The following is a 17489-nucleotide window of genomic DNA, read 5'->3' as shown; positions in this document are numbered from 1 at the left end:
CCGGACAGAACTGTTGTATAATACTGTATATTAAATAGTAAAACACTTTAAATCACATACAATTACAAACCACAACCATTAAACGTCACAAATTTCAGATGTGTACCTCATTCTTTGTTGTTCTTTCTTTCTTTCTTCCTTCCTTTCTTTTTTTTCATTCTTTTTTTCTTTCTTTCTTTCTTTCTTTCTTTCTTTCCTTTATTTATTTCCTCATTTCTTTCTTTCTTTCTTTCTTTCTTTCTTTCTTTCTTTATTTCCTTGCTTTCTTTCTTTATTTCCTTTCTTTCATTCTTTCTTTCTTTCGAGCATCATTTTAGGTTGATGGGCTGTTCATCATTGGCTGGATGTATTTACCGCCCCATGACCCTCGTGTGGAGGACCCTATGCGCAGACGACCTCTTTTCCGCATACACATGTGGGAGAAAAACAAAGCCACAGTAGAATGTATGTACGGACACAAAGGGCCTCATAAAGGAGACATTCAGGTAAATTGCACAATGTTTGTAGTGCCACTAATAGCAGTGTTTCTCAACCACGTTCCTGGAGGACCACATGTTCCACGTCTTCTTAAAAGCAGCTGATTTAGATCATCAGCTTATTAGAAGAGACTGAAAGACCTGTAATGTGTGTGACCGACAAAGGAGACGTTCAAAACATGCAGTGTTGGTAGTCCTCGAGGAACGTGGTTAGGAATAACTGATCTATAACACATTTAGCATAATGGATTTATTTATTTATTTTACAAATACTAAATCAGTGTTTTATACAATAGCATACTTTAGTTTGATCATCTGGTTTAAATCTCAAAACTGTTCAGTCCTTTAAAAATTCTCAGATAAAGTCTCTGTTCCCTGACCATGAGGACACAATACAAATATAAATTTGTAAAGATTGTGTAAATTGTTTGATTTGTTTTAAATAAATAAATAAATAAATAAATAAATAAATAAATAAATAAATAAATAAAAAACATTGTCATACACAATATTATAGACTTAAATCGCCATAGTCATATGAAGACTATACCTATAGTAGGGCTGCACAATATACACTCTCTGGCCACTTTATTACTAGTACTGGGTTGGACTGCCTTTTGCCTTCAGAACTGCCTTAATCCTTTATGGGATAGATTCAACAAGGTACTGGAAATTTTATTCAGAGATTTTGGTACATATTATCATGAGAGCATCACGCATTTGCTGCAGATTTGTCGGCTGCACATCCATGATGCGAATCTCCCGTTCCACCATACCCCAAAGGTGCTCTATTGGATTGAGACTGGTGTCTGTGGAGGCCATTTGAGTACAGTGAACTCATTGTCATGTTCAAGAAACCAGTCTGAGATGGTTTGTGCTTTCACACGGTGCCTGAACAGCCAGCCTGAACCATTGATACGAGGCAGACTGGTTCCATGCTTTTATGTTGTTGACACCAAATTCTGACTCTACCATCTGAATGTCGCAGCAGAAATCGTAACTCATCAGACCAGGCAATGTTTTTTGAACCTTCTATTGTCCAGTCTTGGTGGGCATGTGTGAATTGTGGTCTCAGTCTCCTGTTCTTAGCTGACAGGAGGGAGACCCGGTGAAGTCTTCTGCTACTGTAGCCCATCCGCCTCAAGGTTGGACCTGTTGTGCGTTCAGAGATGCTCTGCTGCATACCTCATTTGTAACAAGTGGTTATTTGAGTTACTGTTCCCTTTCTTTTAGCCGGAACCAGTCACGCCATTCTCCTCTGACCTCTGGCATCAACAAGGCATGTGCGCCCACAGAACTGTTGCTCACTGGATATTTTCTATTTTTCGGACTACTCTCTGTAAACCCTAAAGATGGTTGTGTGTGTAAATCCTAGTAGATCAGCAGTTTCTGAAATACTCAGATCAGCCCATCTGGCACCAACAACCATGCCACATTCAAAGTCACATAAATCTCCTTTCTTCCCCATTCTGATGCTCCGTTTTAACTGCAGCAGATCGTCTTGACCATGTCTAAATGCCTAAATGCACTGAGTTGCTGCCATGTGATTGGCTAAATAGAAATTTGTGTTAACGAGCAGTTGGACAGGTGTGCCTAATAAAGTGGCTGGTGAATGTGTATTAATCTGCAGTACTATGGCTTAATAACTATGATTTAACTGTATTGTTGTATTCCTTTTTTCCTTTTATACTTGACAGTTTACATTAGGCGGTTGACATTAATAACAAACTACACTTATGTCGTACAAATTTATAATCTTTCTTCTTCACATCTTCCTTGTTCATATCCACATGCCTGATTGTGAATCAGATCAGATTGTGAGTTGCTCATGTATAATTGGCTAATATTAGCATTAAATAAACAGTGTACCTAATTAAGTGTTTACTACTGGACATCTAATTACCACCATGTCTGTTTTTCCCCAAATTGTCTTTTATACTTTTTCCAGACTGTGAAGAAAGATGAATTTTCCACCAAGTGCAACCAGACCGATCACCATCGAATGCCTGGAGGAAGGCAAGAGGTAAGAGAGCAGTGATGCTTGCACAGATTTTAAGGAATACTATGGCAGAATTGTCTTGTCTTCGGTTTTCTTGCATAGGAGTTCAGAACGTGGTTGGAGGAGGAATGGGGACGAACGCTGGAGGACATTTTCCACGAGCACATGCAGGAGTTGATCCTCATGAAGTTCATTTACACCAGCCAATACGAGTGCGTCTTCTTTACTATTCCTCACCCAGAACACTAACTAGCTATGTACATGTGAATTTATTAGAAAAACCAGTTGTGTGCGTAAGATTTATTCGCGAGTTTTCAAAATATTTGCACATCTCAGCTTTGCCATTAAGCATTTGTATGAGACGTTCCAAAATGAACATAGTTAATGTAGTTTTTATATTCCATTTCAGTTTCCAGTCAGGTGACATCATGTGTTTCTAGTGTTGTAAATATTTAATTTGTGTTTTTCTTTTCAGTAATTGCCTGACATATCGGCGGATATATCTGCCTCCGTGCCTCCCTTCAGACCTCCTGCAGCCAGGCCTCTTCAAAGGGACGTATGGCAGCCATGGCCTGGAGATCATCATGCTGAGCTTCCACGGCTCCAAGGCCAAAGCCACCAAACTCACCGTGAGTTACATAGCCACAGCTCCAGCCTAAACGCGATGACCACCTAATTTGTTGATGCTGCACAAAGTATTAATATTATAAGATGTGTTTCTTAAAAAATGCACATTTAAAGGGATTCATTCATTCATTCATTCATTTTCTTGTCGACTTAGTCCCTTTATTAAACCGAGGTTGCCACAGCGGAATGAACCGCCAACTTATCCAGCAAGTTTTTACGCAGCGGATGCCCATCCAGCGGCAACCCATCTCTGGGAAACATCTACACACACATTCGCACACATACACTACGGACAATTTAGCCTACCCAATTCACCTGTACCGCATGTCTTTGGACTGTGGGGGAAACCAGAGCACCGGGAGGAAACCCACGCGAAGGCAACTCCACACAGAAACGCCAACTAGGCCGAGGTTCGAATCAGTGAAATTCTTGCTGTGAGGCGACAGCACTACCTACTGCACCACTGCCTCGCCATTTAAAGGGATTGTTTATCCAAAAATGAAAATTTGCTCAATATTTACTCATTCTCAAGTGATTCTTAGTCCTTGAGATTCTTTTGTCTGAACACAAAAGAAAATATTTTCTGGAAATGGAGGAGGTCAAACAGGGTGAGCAAATTATGACAGAATTAAATTTTTTGGGTAAACTCTACCTTTAATAGTTTTAAAAGAGGATGAGTTTTATTCCAAATGTAAATTTATATTTATCTGCAAAAAACACTCCATCTGTAAAAACTAGCCTAGAGGGTTGTCTGTTTTTCAAACTAGCGTAGAGTGCCTTCTGCTGTAAAAACTAGCCTAGAGGGTAATCTGTTGTTAGAAACTAGCCTATAATGCTGTCTGTTGTTAAAAATGAGCTTAGAGAGTTGTCTTTTGCTAAAAAACTAGCCTAGAGCACTGTCTGTTGTTAAAAATTTGCCTAGAGCACTGTCTGTTGTTTTACTCGAGAGCATTTCTCATCAATGGTGAAATCCTGATTTGCTGCTCGTCTCCTTTAAAAAAAGGCGCAGCTCCAATATGTGCTGATTGTCTTGTTTACAGATTCGGTAAGTGTGTGCAATCAGGGCCCTTTCTTTGTTCATTCAGATGGCAAAGTTATAGTTCGTATGGTCAGCAGTACTCTTTCAGTGTTTAAAGACAGACACTAGTCAAAAAGATTTCTAAGTTACTTAGTTTACAGTACGTTAATATCACTACAATATTGAAAGATCCGCTGTAAATGCTGCTCTCTGTGTGTAAACAAGTGAACACTGCAAGCAAACTTTTGCTGACCGATGGTTGAATTTTCGCCGCATTTTGTGACAGGATACACACACACGGCTTTCTGACCTACCGAGTGCATCTGAGTTACAGATAAATGCAAAGGCTTTTTTCTCTTATACGGCGTGCGGTATCAAACATTTCACCGTCATTAAAAAACACTGTCTTTCTCCCCTGCGTGTGTGTGTGTTTGCTTTTCCTCGGTTAGCAGCATGAGCCCAAATGACAACTCCCATTTTTATTCAAACCCTGCCCATTTTCCCTCCCTTAACACTCCCAACCAAACAGAGCTAGACACACTTTTTCCAAACTAGAGGTGTAAAAACATCCTGCTGAAACGGAGGGTTTCATGGGCCTTTAAAAAACTAGCCTAGAGGGTCATCTGTTGTTAGAATCTAGCCTGGAGCGCTGTCTGGTGTTTATAAACTAGCCTAGAGAATTGTTTGTTGTTAACAACTAGCCTTGAATGCAGTCTGTTGTTAAAAATTAGCCTAGAGAGTTGTCTTTTGTTAAAAAACTAGCCTATAATGCAGTCTGTTGTTAAAAAATTAGCCTAGAGCATTGTCTGCAGTAAAAAAGTAGCCTAGAGCACTGTCTGTTGTTAAAAACTTGCCTAGAGGGTCATCTGTTGTTAGAAACTAGCGTAGAGCGTTGTCTGGTGTTTATAAACTACCCTAGAGCACCGTCTGCTGTTAAAAACTAGCCTAGAGCGCAGTCTGCTGTTAAATCTAGATTAAACCACCATCTGTTCTTAAAAACTAACCTAGAGCATTAGCTGTTGTTAAAAACGAGCCTAAAGCACTAGCTACTGTTAAAAACTACCCTGGAGTGTTGTCTATTGTTAAAAACTGGCCTGGCACATTGTCTGTTGGTAAAAACTGGCCTAAAGCATTTTCTTCATACCCAGTTTAAATGTAAAACGTTGCTCTATTTGCTTTGTCAACTTTTCAGGGTGATCCGAATGTCCCGGCAGGTCAGCTGACGTTGGAAATTGACCTGCAGCGTCCCGTGCGTCTGCCAGACCTGGAGCAGCAACGCAGTATGGAGGAGCTCTCTCGCCTGGTGCTGGGAGTGCACGAGGAAATACAGAGAGCCTCACAAAGTCAGGGCGTCCAAGCGGAGGCAGCAGAGTCAGAAGTAGAGGCCTCAGATTCAGCGCCCCCTGCTGGAGCGGAGGACGAGGAGCCTGCAGCTGCTGCCGCTCCTGAAACTCAGGCTTTCGTGCTGCCGCTGGGGGTCATGGCGAGAAATGAAGTTTACCCTCGAACATGCAAGATGTGGTGAGGGACGTTTACATTCTCTAATGCGCACACATATAATTATGAAAACAAGTTTATTTTTTATTTAATTTATTAACTATGAGCACAAAATAAAAAGTTTATAAGTAGAAAATTTACAATCAAATTCAGCAAAACAAAAACTCACAATTTTGAGTTTATACTAAGGCTGCACGATATTAGAAAAATCTGACATTGCAATGTTTTGTTTTTACCGTGTTATACATTGCCATATAAATATAATTTCACCAGATGAATTCACCATTTTAATAGCTCTATTTGGAAAGATCTTATTCATTTAGATGATCAAGTCTTTTTCTAAGCAGTGGATCTGCATAAATTATAATAAATTACTAGCCAAAATAAATAAATATACATTAATATAAATACTTTATGGAGTCAAAATCAAACAATCAAATGTAAAATACAGGATCATTATTGTATAAATAATAATAATGGTAATAAAAAACATTATTAATATTTTTATCTTTTAACCTTTTATAAATAATCAAACTCTGCGAAGTGACTATTTTTCAGTATTATTTTTAGTACCAACGTTTCCTTAGAAACGCAAGGCATAAATGTTCAAGTTTAGAACATCCTTGTATATGAGAAATTGTATAGAAAACAAAGTCAAAATTGTAAAAAAAGAACAACCCTACAAAATAAAAGTCCAGATTGTAAGATATTAATTCAATATCTGAAAAAGAATTGTTTCCAAATATGATTTATATTCAACCTATATTTTTAATTGTTTTGTTTCATTTTTAATTATTATGTTGAATGAATAAGTGAATGAATGCTACATAAGCACTTGAAATCAGAAATTACTAAATGTTTACATTATGTACATATAATATATTAAAATATAAAACTAATTCAAATATATAATGCAATTATACGTTTTACTATGGACTACTATAAGTTGATTAAATTTGTAATGTTATAATTGTTATATGTTATAAGTTATAATCTTATAAGTTGGGAGTTGTTACATCATTATTTAGTTTTCTTTTTTTTTCAAACAAGCAAGCTCTAAAATTGAAAATGGGAATTTATCTTGCATTTCTGAAAAAAAAAATTCTCTTTTTTCACAGTTATGGGATTTATTTTGTAATTGCAAGTTCTAAATTTGTAGTTGTAAAGTTACAATTTTGACTTTTTTTTCATAGTCTTTTGACAACCTTTTGATTAACTCAAAATTTGATTAACTTAAATCTTGGTTTTGAAAATTAGTAACTTCACAGAATTTTGAGTTTACATCTATAATTTGGACTTTTACAGCCCAATCATTTTTATTTTATTTTGTAAGAAACAAACACTGTTATAATAATAACACAACACAGACTCATTGTGAATGAGTGTCTACATTTCTGAATGAGTGTCTACTCTGTCTACATTACTGGAGAGCACAAATTATGTAGCCAGAGGTATGTCTGGCTGCATTTCGTCTTCAAACCTACAGGGCGGTATGACGCCACCACCGGCCTCTGTTCTTTTTTTGCGCAACCAGCTGACTGCTTGCCTTCGTGTGCACGGCTTTTCTGCTGTTAACAGTTTGGCCAGTGGCTCACCGCATACGTCTGCAAATTTGGGAGGCAGAGCGAAGTTGAGAGAGAGTTCGGTGAAAAACAGTTCTAGAAAGCAGGTAAAATAAAATCAAAAAATACAAAAAATAAAATAAGTAAATAACTGGGTGAGAACATGGTAAGATCCAAAAGTGTGGTAAAAATCAGGCAGGCGCGAGTGCTTTTCTTTTACTGGATTGCTTTTGAAGACATGGTTTATGGGAGAAGGTGATCGGGTCAATCTGTGCTTTTGAAAACACTATTGGTTGGGTTTAGGGAAGGGGGTGAGTGGTAGGGATCAGTCAAAAGTGGCTTGCAGCAGTGGATTTACGTGAAAAGAGCAATCACGAATGGCACTCGCAAAAGAAATTTAAGATCTGAAAAAGCATACCTAGCGTCTCTAGTAGATTCGCAAAAATAAAATCTGCAAACAAACGTACTTCCTGGCATGTAATTTGCAGTCTCCAGAAATGTAGACGGGGTATCCATAATGAGCTTAGGTTGTAATAATAATGACAATATATTTTTACATATACTTTTTAAAAAAGGGATTCATAACATAAATAAAACAACATTGCAAAAATAAAATGGTGTAAATTAATTTTTTTCTTTTATTTAAAGAAGATGAAAGTGCATTAGCTTAATTGTGAACTGGATTTTCTTTCTGCATTTTCAGTTTTTACGGAACTGGCCTGATCGCAGGTCACGGCTTCACAAGTCCAGAGAGAACGCCGGGTCTGTTCGTCCTGTTTGATGACGATCGATTCGGCTTCATCTGGCTGGAGCTCAAGTCCTTCAGTCTCTACAGCAGGCTGACCGATCAGCTGACCCATGCTCAGGCTCCCAGCATGCAGCGCTTCGAGAACATGCTCCGCAACATGCAGTCCTGGACGTCCTGATAGATCACAAACACGTTACACGCTCGCACTTCGGCTCACATTCGCAAATGGTGTACACTACCGGTCGGAAGTTAAAGATCAGTATGATTTTTTTAAGTGTTTAAAAAATTGTGCTTAAAAAGGCTGGATTAATTTAATTTAAAAACACCGTAAAACAAACCACAAAAAAGATAATATAACAATTTAAAATAACTGTTTTTGAATTGAACATGTTTTAAAATGAAATTCCTTTTTTATTGTGATTCAAAGCAGAATTTTCTCTCTAATCTTTCTTATTATTTGTTTACTTATTAGTATTAATAATAATTAATAATAATTGAACAACAATTGAACGCATTCTTGCCAACATTCCCATTTTTCCCAGGAGTCTCCAATATTTCAGACCCATCTCCCACCACCCTCCCATTTTGTTATTTCTACCGGAAAACTCCCGTAATTTAGTTCTCAGCCTTTTGGTAGTCTGTAACACCTCCGGGTTGCCAACTTCGGTATAGTATCCGATCGCTGCAGCCGCCCGAAACCCGTTCACTAACACTACAGTAGTTACCAACCCGGTTCTCAACTATGTTATTGAGACAAACACACAACCACCAGCCCCGCCCATCCCTCAAGACAAATGTTGGCAGGTATGATTAAACTTGTCCTTCATGAATAAAACACATTATTAATGATACTTCAGTTTCCATAAAAATTATGATGGTTTTCAACGCTAATGATAATAATAATAATATAAAAAAAAATGATCATTATATTATAATGATTTCTAAAGTATCACGAGACACAGAAATGAAGACTGAAGTGAATTTAGCTTTAAATAAGACTAATAAATACATTTTAAAACAATATTCAGCAATAAAAATATTTTAAATTGAAATAATATTTGAGAATTTAACAATTTTTATTATATAAATGTCTTTTTTTTAAATAAATAAAAAAATAACCTTACTTGTTATTGGTACTTCTAAATGGTAATTTATCAGTTTCCACAAGAATATGAAGCAGCCCTACAGTTTTCAACACATAATAATAATTTCTTGATTACCAAATCATCATGATATAAGGATTTCTGAATGATCATGAGACACTCAAATGAAGAAAGAAGTGAATTCAGCTTTAAATAACAGTTATAAATTACATTTACAACTATATTCAGTAAGAAAAATATAATTTTAAATTGAAATAATCTTTTACATTTTATGTATGTATGTATATATATATATGTATATATATATATATATATATATATATATATATATATATATATATATATATATACTTATTACTGGTACTTTTAAATAGTAAATTATCACAATTTCCCCAAAAAGAAGCAGCAGCCCAATGATTTTCAACACTAATAATATTAATAATAATTTCTTGATCTTTAAATCATATTATAATGATTTCTTAAAGGATCACAAGACTCTGAACTGAATACTAAAGTAAATTCAGCTTCAAATAACCGTAATGAATGGCATCCTAAACAATATTCAGTAACAAAAGGTTAATTTAAATTGAAATAATCTTTTAAATTTTTACTGTATTTTACATTAAATAAAAGTCTTTTTTAGTAAATGAGTGAATACATAAAAATCTCACTGATCCCATACTTTGGACTGGTAGTGAATCTACAGCAAAACGGCCATATGGTTGTATTATATTAGGCCTTTTCTTATCAGCTTTTTAATTAATTTATTTTTTATAACCTGAAAATGGCTACAGAGATGATTACGAGGATGTGAAATCCACCTTATTCTCTTCTGAGCGTGCCTCTGATACATTATAGACACATCCCAAACTCCAATCCTGTGATTTTGTGCTTTAAAAATTATTTAGGCGCATTTGTTCTCAACATGGCAACGTCTTTTAAGCATTTTTGTTTTGTTCCTCGATAAACAAAATCCATTGTACTTGGAAAATGCTTCCAATCTTCTGTCAACTCTTGTTGAAAAGCGAAAGACTTCCAGCTGTTTCGTCGCTGCAAATGTTGTCCATTTTATCACCTCATATTGCATCCATTAATATGACGTAAACAATATCTGCCAAATTCTTTTATTTAATTTAGATTTATAATGCTGTTGAAATTGAAAACGAAAAGTTACTGTATGGAAGCTTTTGTTCGCCACAGAATTAAATCAATAAATAAAGATTAAATACAAGTCATAATTGGCAACGTAATTTTCCAAAGTTTGCCCTTTTTCAGTTACTCAATTTACCTCTCACAATTTTGACTTTTATTTTGGAAGTTGACATTGTGACTTTTCTCTTACTTTTTTCAGATTTTTCTTATAGAAGCATGTTTTAAACTTGCGAATTTAAGCCTTACATTTAGGAGGAAAAGTCAGTTCTTCATATTTCAGAATTTTGACCTTTTTCCCTCAATTGCAAGTTGATATTAGATAGTTTTTCAAGGTATAAACTCAAAATTGTAAGTTTTGCATTTAAATCACTCAGTTTGTAGTTGGAAACTAAAAAAAAATGCAAGTCTACATGTTTTTTCCCCACATTTTAAATGGGCAATTTGCACTTTTATTTCTACATTTTGTGAGTTTATATAAAAATCCTAAGTTATGAATTGCAAAATGAAGTCTCGCAGTTTTTCATTTATTTATTTTGTCAATTACGATTTAAACTTTTTTCTACATATGTAAGTTCTAATCAAGTTCAGTTTGTGACTTTAAGTTGTGTTTTGTTTATTTAATAAAATTTTATTTAATTTTTTTCTTGAAACGATACATTTTTTTTAGCTCTAAACTTGTGATTAAATTTTTTTTTTTCACGTTTACGGATTTATATCTTGTAATTTGTGAATAAATCTAAATTCCAAATTTGTAATTGTAAAGTTAACATTTTGGTATTTGTAAAGTTACCGATTTAATTTTATATCTCTTAATCTTGACTTTAATTTTGAGTTACGGTAAGGTATAACCTCAGTATTGTGTTTTGCAATTTGTTTTTCATCGAATTGTACATTTCTTACCATTAAAACTTTAAATTTTATAAAAGTGTTTATTTCGTTCAGTTTAAAATTAGAAACATCTTAGATTTCTACATTTACGATTTCAACAAATTCAGCTGTACATAATTGTAAAATTTTTAAAGGAGGTGTGGCACCAAACACCGCCCCTAAACCTAACCGTCATTGAGGGATAAGCAAATCACACTAAAATGTACGAATGACATTGTACGAATTCATACGACTTAGCCACTAAATCGAAAATCTCTGAATTGCTGTGAGATTGTTTTTTTTTTCTTTTCTTTTTTTTTCTTTTTTTTTTTGCTATTGCAAGTTTTAAATTTGTAGTTGTTAAATTGGGATTTAGACTTTTTTCATAGTCGAAAATTTTTCAAGATTGTAATCTTTACAAACATTTTACCACGTAACTGTGTTTGTGTCTCACAGTTCTACATTTTTCTTCTAAGAACTAGTTTTCAAGCTTACTGTTTTTAGGGAAAAGTTGTGATTTCAAAACCTAGAATTACAAAGAAAATGTAGTCAAAATTGTGAGGCATGAATTCGTAATTTTTAACTTTATAATTGTAAGTTTTAAACGTAATCTCGGTTTTGAAGAATCGTCACTTCACTGAATTTTTGGAGTTTACATCTTATGTTTTCAGCACAATTGCATTGTATATCTTGCATTTGTAAGGCATAAACATGTAATCCTGCTTTTTTGGGGGGATTTTTGTGTTTGTATTTGGCACTTTTACGTTTTCTTCTTAGAACTAAGTTACGAACGTTCCATTTTTAGAAAAAAAAGGTCAAAATTGGGATTTCTAAACCTAGAATTAGTAGTCAAAAGTAGTCAAATTGTGATGTATGAATTCACCGTTGCCCAAAAAAGTGTGAATTTTTATTTCAAATATTTTTTGTAATCTGTGACGGAAATAAGCTTCCATAACCCGCAAACTGACGACCACACAGACTGTCTGATTTTCTATTTGTGTTCCTCTTGCTGTGCAGCTCTTCCAAGTGCTCTTCCTTCCGCAGCGCAGCGCAGACGTTTATCAGAGAAACTTTTATATTCGACTGCAGCATTACTAGCATTTGAAAATGAAAAAACAAACAACAGTATAATGTAAAGTGAATATATATGTAAATGCATTGAAACTATTTAAACCTTTATCAATATATTTGAGCTTTGTTTTAGGGATGATTGTGTATATATATGAACTAATTTAAGTATATCGCCTGTGTTTACAACCTCAGTCGAGTGATCATTGTTTCAAGTGGAATATTGAATTTAACATTTACGTGGACTGATGACGTACAACTATTGATTTTATTCCAAAAAATAAAAAGATTTAGCATTTGAATCAAAAACTGACTCAGAATAAACCTGATGTACTTTAGTCCCTCTTTCCCAGTGGATAAAATCTAAATTGGTTCCATTTTGTTTTTTGTTTAACGTCCTGATTCATAAACACCATTTCATGTTGACTTTAAATGTTGACCAAGTTTCCCTCCATCTAAAATGACAAGTAAATCGGCAAACCATTGCGCAAAAATCAAATTTATACATTTGTTTCACTTAAGTTTTTAAGTCACTTAATAATATATACAGATTTTATATTATACGGATCACAACCCCGTGTAAAACCATTACATTTCGAAATGTTTTGGAACAGTGAAGTTGCGATTTAAGCTATTTTCTTGGAATAATACATGTTTTTGTGATTTTTAAACTCAAGAATGTTATTAATGTATACTTATAACTTAATATTTATGAATTTCAAGATAGATTGTGGATTTCAACATTTTTTTAAATAGCAAAGTTTCGATTTGTAGCTATTTTTTTGGAATCTTAATTTTTTTTATAATTGTAACTTTGAGATTAAGTTATAAATGTAGTCTTCTAACTTAATATTTATAATTTTGAAGATGGATTGTGGATTTTAGATCACACTCATTAAAGCCCTGTGGAGAACCATCCAAATGTTTCAAAACGGTGAAGTTGAGATTTTTTTTTTATTATTATTATTTTTATTTATTTATTTTTATTTTTTTTTTTTCATCATAAGTCATACATTTTTCAGTATTGTAAACTTGAGGTTGTCATAAATATATAAGTACAACTTAATAGTTATGAATTTCAAGATAGATTGTGGATTTCGAAATGTTTCGAAACATTGTATTCGCAATTTTTAGCCATTTTTTTGGAATCAGATTTTTTGCGATTGTAAACTTGAAACTAAGTTATAGAAGTATACTTGTAACTTAATATTTATGAATTTGAAGATAGATTGTGGATATTATATCGCACTTATCACAACCCCTTGGAGAACCATTGAATTTCAAAATGTTTCAGAACAGTGAAGTTGCGATTTTTAGCTATTTTCTTGGAATCGTTGATTTTTTTCAAGATTGTAAACTTGAGATTAAGTTATAAATGTATAAGTACAACTTAATGTTTATGTATTCCAAGATAGATTGTGGATTTTATATCGCACCGATCACAACTCTTTGGAGGTCAATTGAATTTCTAAATGTTTTAAAATTGTCAAGTAGTGATTTTAGCTATTTTCTTGGAATCATACATTTTTCAGGGTTGTAAACTTGAGATTAAGTTATAAATGTATACTTAGAACTTAATATTTATGAATTTTAAGATGGATTGTTGATTTTATATTGCACCGATCACAACCCCATGAGAACATTACATTTTCGAAATGTTTCGAAACAATAACAACGTAACAAAGCCCTTTTTACTGAAATCGCACAACTTTGCTGATATGTGCTCCGAACCACTGATTTAAAACAAAAAGTTTGTAAAAAGTTTCCAAACTTCTTCAAGCAGTGATTTGAAAGCTGTCATCACTAGTTCAATTTTGTTCGAAACGTAATATATTAGTTGGTTACCTTGGCTGCTAACTATTCGAATCGTAAAGCGTTTATAGCCAAAAATTACCTTCAAGTTAATTTAAATAAAAAAAACTTTTCCTTGTTCACCGTCGTGAATTACTTAGTTTCTCTCTCTTATGATAAAAATCAGTGTGCCTAAAACGGCAATCTATGAATCTTGATTTACATCGATCACCATTACAATCTATATAGCAAATATATGCACATTTAGTAAATCCAATTTGGCCATACATATTTTACTGTATGGATATAGTACAATTCTGAGAGTTTTTTTTTCCCATCAAGTCCAAGTGTCTTTCCATTCTACTGAAATTTTAGCTAAACACTGTGTTTAATCCTGCAATTGTTTATTGCTGCTGTTGTAATTATGGATTTCATTCCAAATACTATGTGATTTCCTCTGTTTACATTAGTTCTGTTTAATGAATTTTAATTGAGCATTTTTCCGAGCTTCTCTTCACAAATTATCTATTTGACTATTTCGCAAAGCACTGTGCAGAAAACTGTAATATACACATTTTTGCTGTTCTTTAATTTTAAAGTGTTTGTTTTTTTTTAAAGCGAAAAAGTTATCCTTTACGTGTAGCAAAACGGCTCAATTAGCGAGTCACATGTTTACATTTGATGTTAATCGACTATTTAAAAAATGTAAATCACTTGTCGATTCCATAATCAGAATATTGTCAAAAGTTGTATTGCTGTCGTCCATGTAGATGCGAAAATCAAATCCTCAAAGCGCAAATTCGTGACTAGTTTGCACCCGTTGCATTCGAATTCAGGGAGGTTTGCAGCTTTAGCCTTCATTTGTTCTCAATAAAATGGAGGGGAAAAAACATGAGGTGTCCGACTTTTATTTTTCAGTGCAAAACATTAGTTATTTCTTATAAAATACAACCTGATGGCTAAAGTTCTGTCAACAATCTTTAAAATTGCCATCAATATATGTGATATTAAAAGTCCTTATTTGATCTTCACGTGGTAATATTCTTAGTTCTGAGTGCTTGGTTTTCCCTTTGCGTTGACGTATGAGTTCTGTAAGAGTCTTGGTCATGAACTCACAGTGTTTGTGCTTAAGGTTTTTCCCAGGTTTCTGTTGCAGTCCAATGGCAAGATACTCATTCTCATTTTCATATTCTGGCCAGTGTGTCAGACCTGGACCATTGGGAGTCCTGATGATGGAAAAAATGCCAATATTAGACTTTCAAACAACCTACTGTTCATCCCATTCACTAACGATTGTAACACAAAATGGTTTTGGTATTATTGTTAATTTGTAAAGACGTACAGTGAAAAATAGCTACGTTTGCTGTTATCATTATTGCATATGCATTTACTGGGTATTCATTTTCAGACATTAGGGGGAGTATTTAAAACAACTTTGATTAGTACTTAAACCATTATTTAACACCTGAAAAGCATGTTTTAATGGGATAGTTCACCTAAATTGCCGAAATTGCTGTGCCATACTGTAAAATAAACTAAAAACATGTGGCGGATTGGCCTATATGCCTATTTGGTTTCTAGCTCGGGTGAAAAACTCTGGGTGGAACTGACCAGCTACAGGCCCATTGCACTCTATGTTGTATTGTGCATTCAGGATCTTGCATTGGTCTGAAGGATCAGGTTATGAATGTCCCCTCAAATGTAGACATGTCATGGCATAGCATTTTAGCAGGAAGGCTATCAAAAATCTCAAGAGTTCGTGATCCAGTATTGGTAGAGTTGCCAGTCCATAGCACATTCTGCATGCTGGACAACACAAACATGACTACCCATGTAAGAAAGGGCAAAAATGTTGGGGCACTACATTTTTGACAGGATGACTATCAAGGGTTGTAGGAGGACAGTATTACTGTGGATCTTGGACTTCTGGAATATATGGGACCGGCTGTCAATTCATCCCAGGTAAAAACCTAGAGACAGGATTGGTGTGTGTTCTGTAAGGTAGTGGTGGGTGGGACACAGGGCACACCGTAAGTTGCCGAAAAAAGGCAAAAATATTTTTATTTGTTTTTGCTATACTGTAAAATAAAAAAAAAACACGTGGCTGATTGGCCTTTATGCCTTTTTGGTTTCTAGCTCGGGTGAAACACTCTGGTTTTAACTGACGAGGTACTGGCCCATTGCACACTCTGCTATTGTGTTCTTCCAGGATCTTTCATTGGTCTGAAGGGTCAAGTTATGAATGTCTCTTCAAGTTTAGGAATGTCATGGCATTGCGTTTTAGCAGGATGGCTATCAAAGATCCCAGAATTCATGGACCAGTGTTGGTAGAGTTGCCAGTCGATAGCACAGTCTGTTATATTGTGCATTCAAGATCTTGCATCAATCAACCAATAAACTTTTTTTATACAATACCGTATTACAAGCAAGGGTCTGCCCAAAGTGCTTTAGCACATTTAAACAAATTTAACATTCAACCACATACGATGGTACAATTAAAGCAGGGTTGTCAATAAAACAATACAACAACAAAACAGTATTTTATACTAAATATCAAAAGCAATTGTAAATAAATAGGTTTTAAGTCTCAAGGATCATGAATGTCCATTCGTAATGAAAAAATACAAGAAACTACATTTAGAGAGAATTACTACCAATAAACCAAGAGGGCAGTTTACAAGTGTGTTTGAAAAAAATTATTATAAAGTTTTATATTTGAGATGCTTAGTTTACCCCTATTTCTAAAACCACCTCATATGCTGGCCTCTATCATACATCCCTTACTTTAAAAGTATTTGAAAGAAAGATTGGTTTTATTTGACAATTTTAACAAAAATATACAAACAAGTCCAGTTACACTAATTCATACATATTTTAAAACTGTCGAGGATAAAATACACAAAAAAGCCACAGGCTTATTTCCATTGTGGTCCTTGATATTCTTAAAAAATGAATGAGCAAATCATAAATGGAGTGCAAATATCATCGGCTTAGCCACTCGGCACAACAAAATCTTCAACTGTAAAACATTTTGATTTAATTTAAATTAGGAAACTTAATTTCCTTTCCTAAAAACACTCTGAATTTGAATCTCTTTATAAATAGTGGGCAAAACATTCAAAGCAGCAGAGCTTGTACACAAAAAAAGAATTTCTACCTGATTCACTTTTAAATCTATATGGGAAAATATACCTGCTACTTGCACTCGTAGAATGACAATGTACCTCACTAACTAAAACATTATAATTAAGAAAATATTTTGGGACCATTTTCTTTAAAATCTTAAAAACCATCAATATATATTTTTTTTTTACTCTTTTCTCAACTTTTAACAAATGACTGACTAAATATGTTAATTATTTAAATGAGTCAGTGAAGGTACTTTCATAACAATTTTACACAACTTATTTTGGGACGCCTGCTATTTATTTTAATTTTTTTTAGAACTACCGCTGTACCAAAAAGCTGCAGCATAGTCAAAGTATGGCTGCACTAATGCACTAGCTAAATTTTTTTGAGTTTGGGTATCTAGGAGCTTTGCCTGTCTTGCTAAAAACTTAATTTAAAAACAAAATTTTGAA

The 17489-nt window shown here is 34.1% G+C and overlaps 2 protein-coding genes across 4 annotated transcripts in view; one reads left to right on the top strand and one right to left on the bottom strand.

The window, feature by feature from the left end:
* fbxo31 (F-box protein 31) overlaps window positions 1–10261 on the top strand; it is a 35529-nt gene extending 25268 nt beyond the window's left edge. For all 3 annotated transcript variants that reach the window (XM_087312264.1, XM_087312265.1, XM_087312266.1), the window contains 6 exons: window positions 318–485; window positions 2425–2499; window positions 2578–2687; window positions 2951–3104; window positions 5313–5641; window positions 7883–10261. In XM_087312264.1, coding sequence (XP_087168390.1) covers window positions 318–485; window positions 2425–2499; window positions 2578–2687; window positions 2951–3104; window positions 5313–5641; window positions 7883–8105 — 1059 coding nt within the window. In that variant the 3' untranslated portion in view covers window positions 8106–10261. The remainder of the gene's footprint in view (window positions 1–317; window positions 486–2424; window positions 2500–2577; window positions 2688–2950; window positions 3105–5312; window positions 5642–7882) is intronic.
* Window positions 1–17489, bottom strand: part of LOC147837700 (uncharacterized) — a 174198-nt gene that overhangs the window by 36236 nt on the left and 120473 nt on the right. The window lies entirely within an intron of this gene.

The sequence above is a fragment of the Danio rerio genome, chromosome 25 (assembly GCF_052040795.2).
Source record: "Danio rerio strain M-AB ecotype USA chromosome 25, GRCz13ab, whole genome shotgun sequence".
Lineage (NCBI taxonomy): Eukaryota > Metazoa > Chordata > Actinopteri > Cypriniformes > Danionidae > Danio > Danio rerio.
The sequence above is the reverse complement of the archived record's forward strand: the minus strand, read 5'-3'. Positions and strand labels throughout refer to the sequence as shown.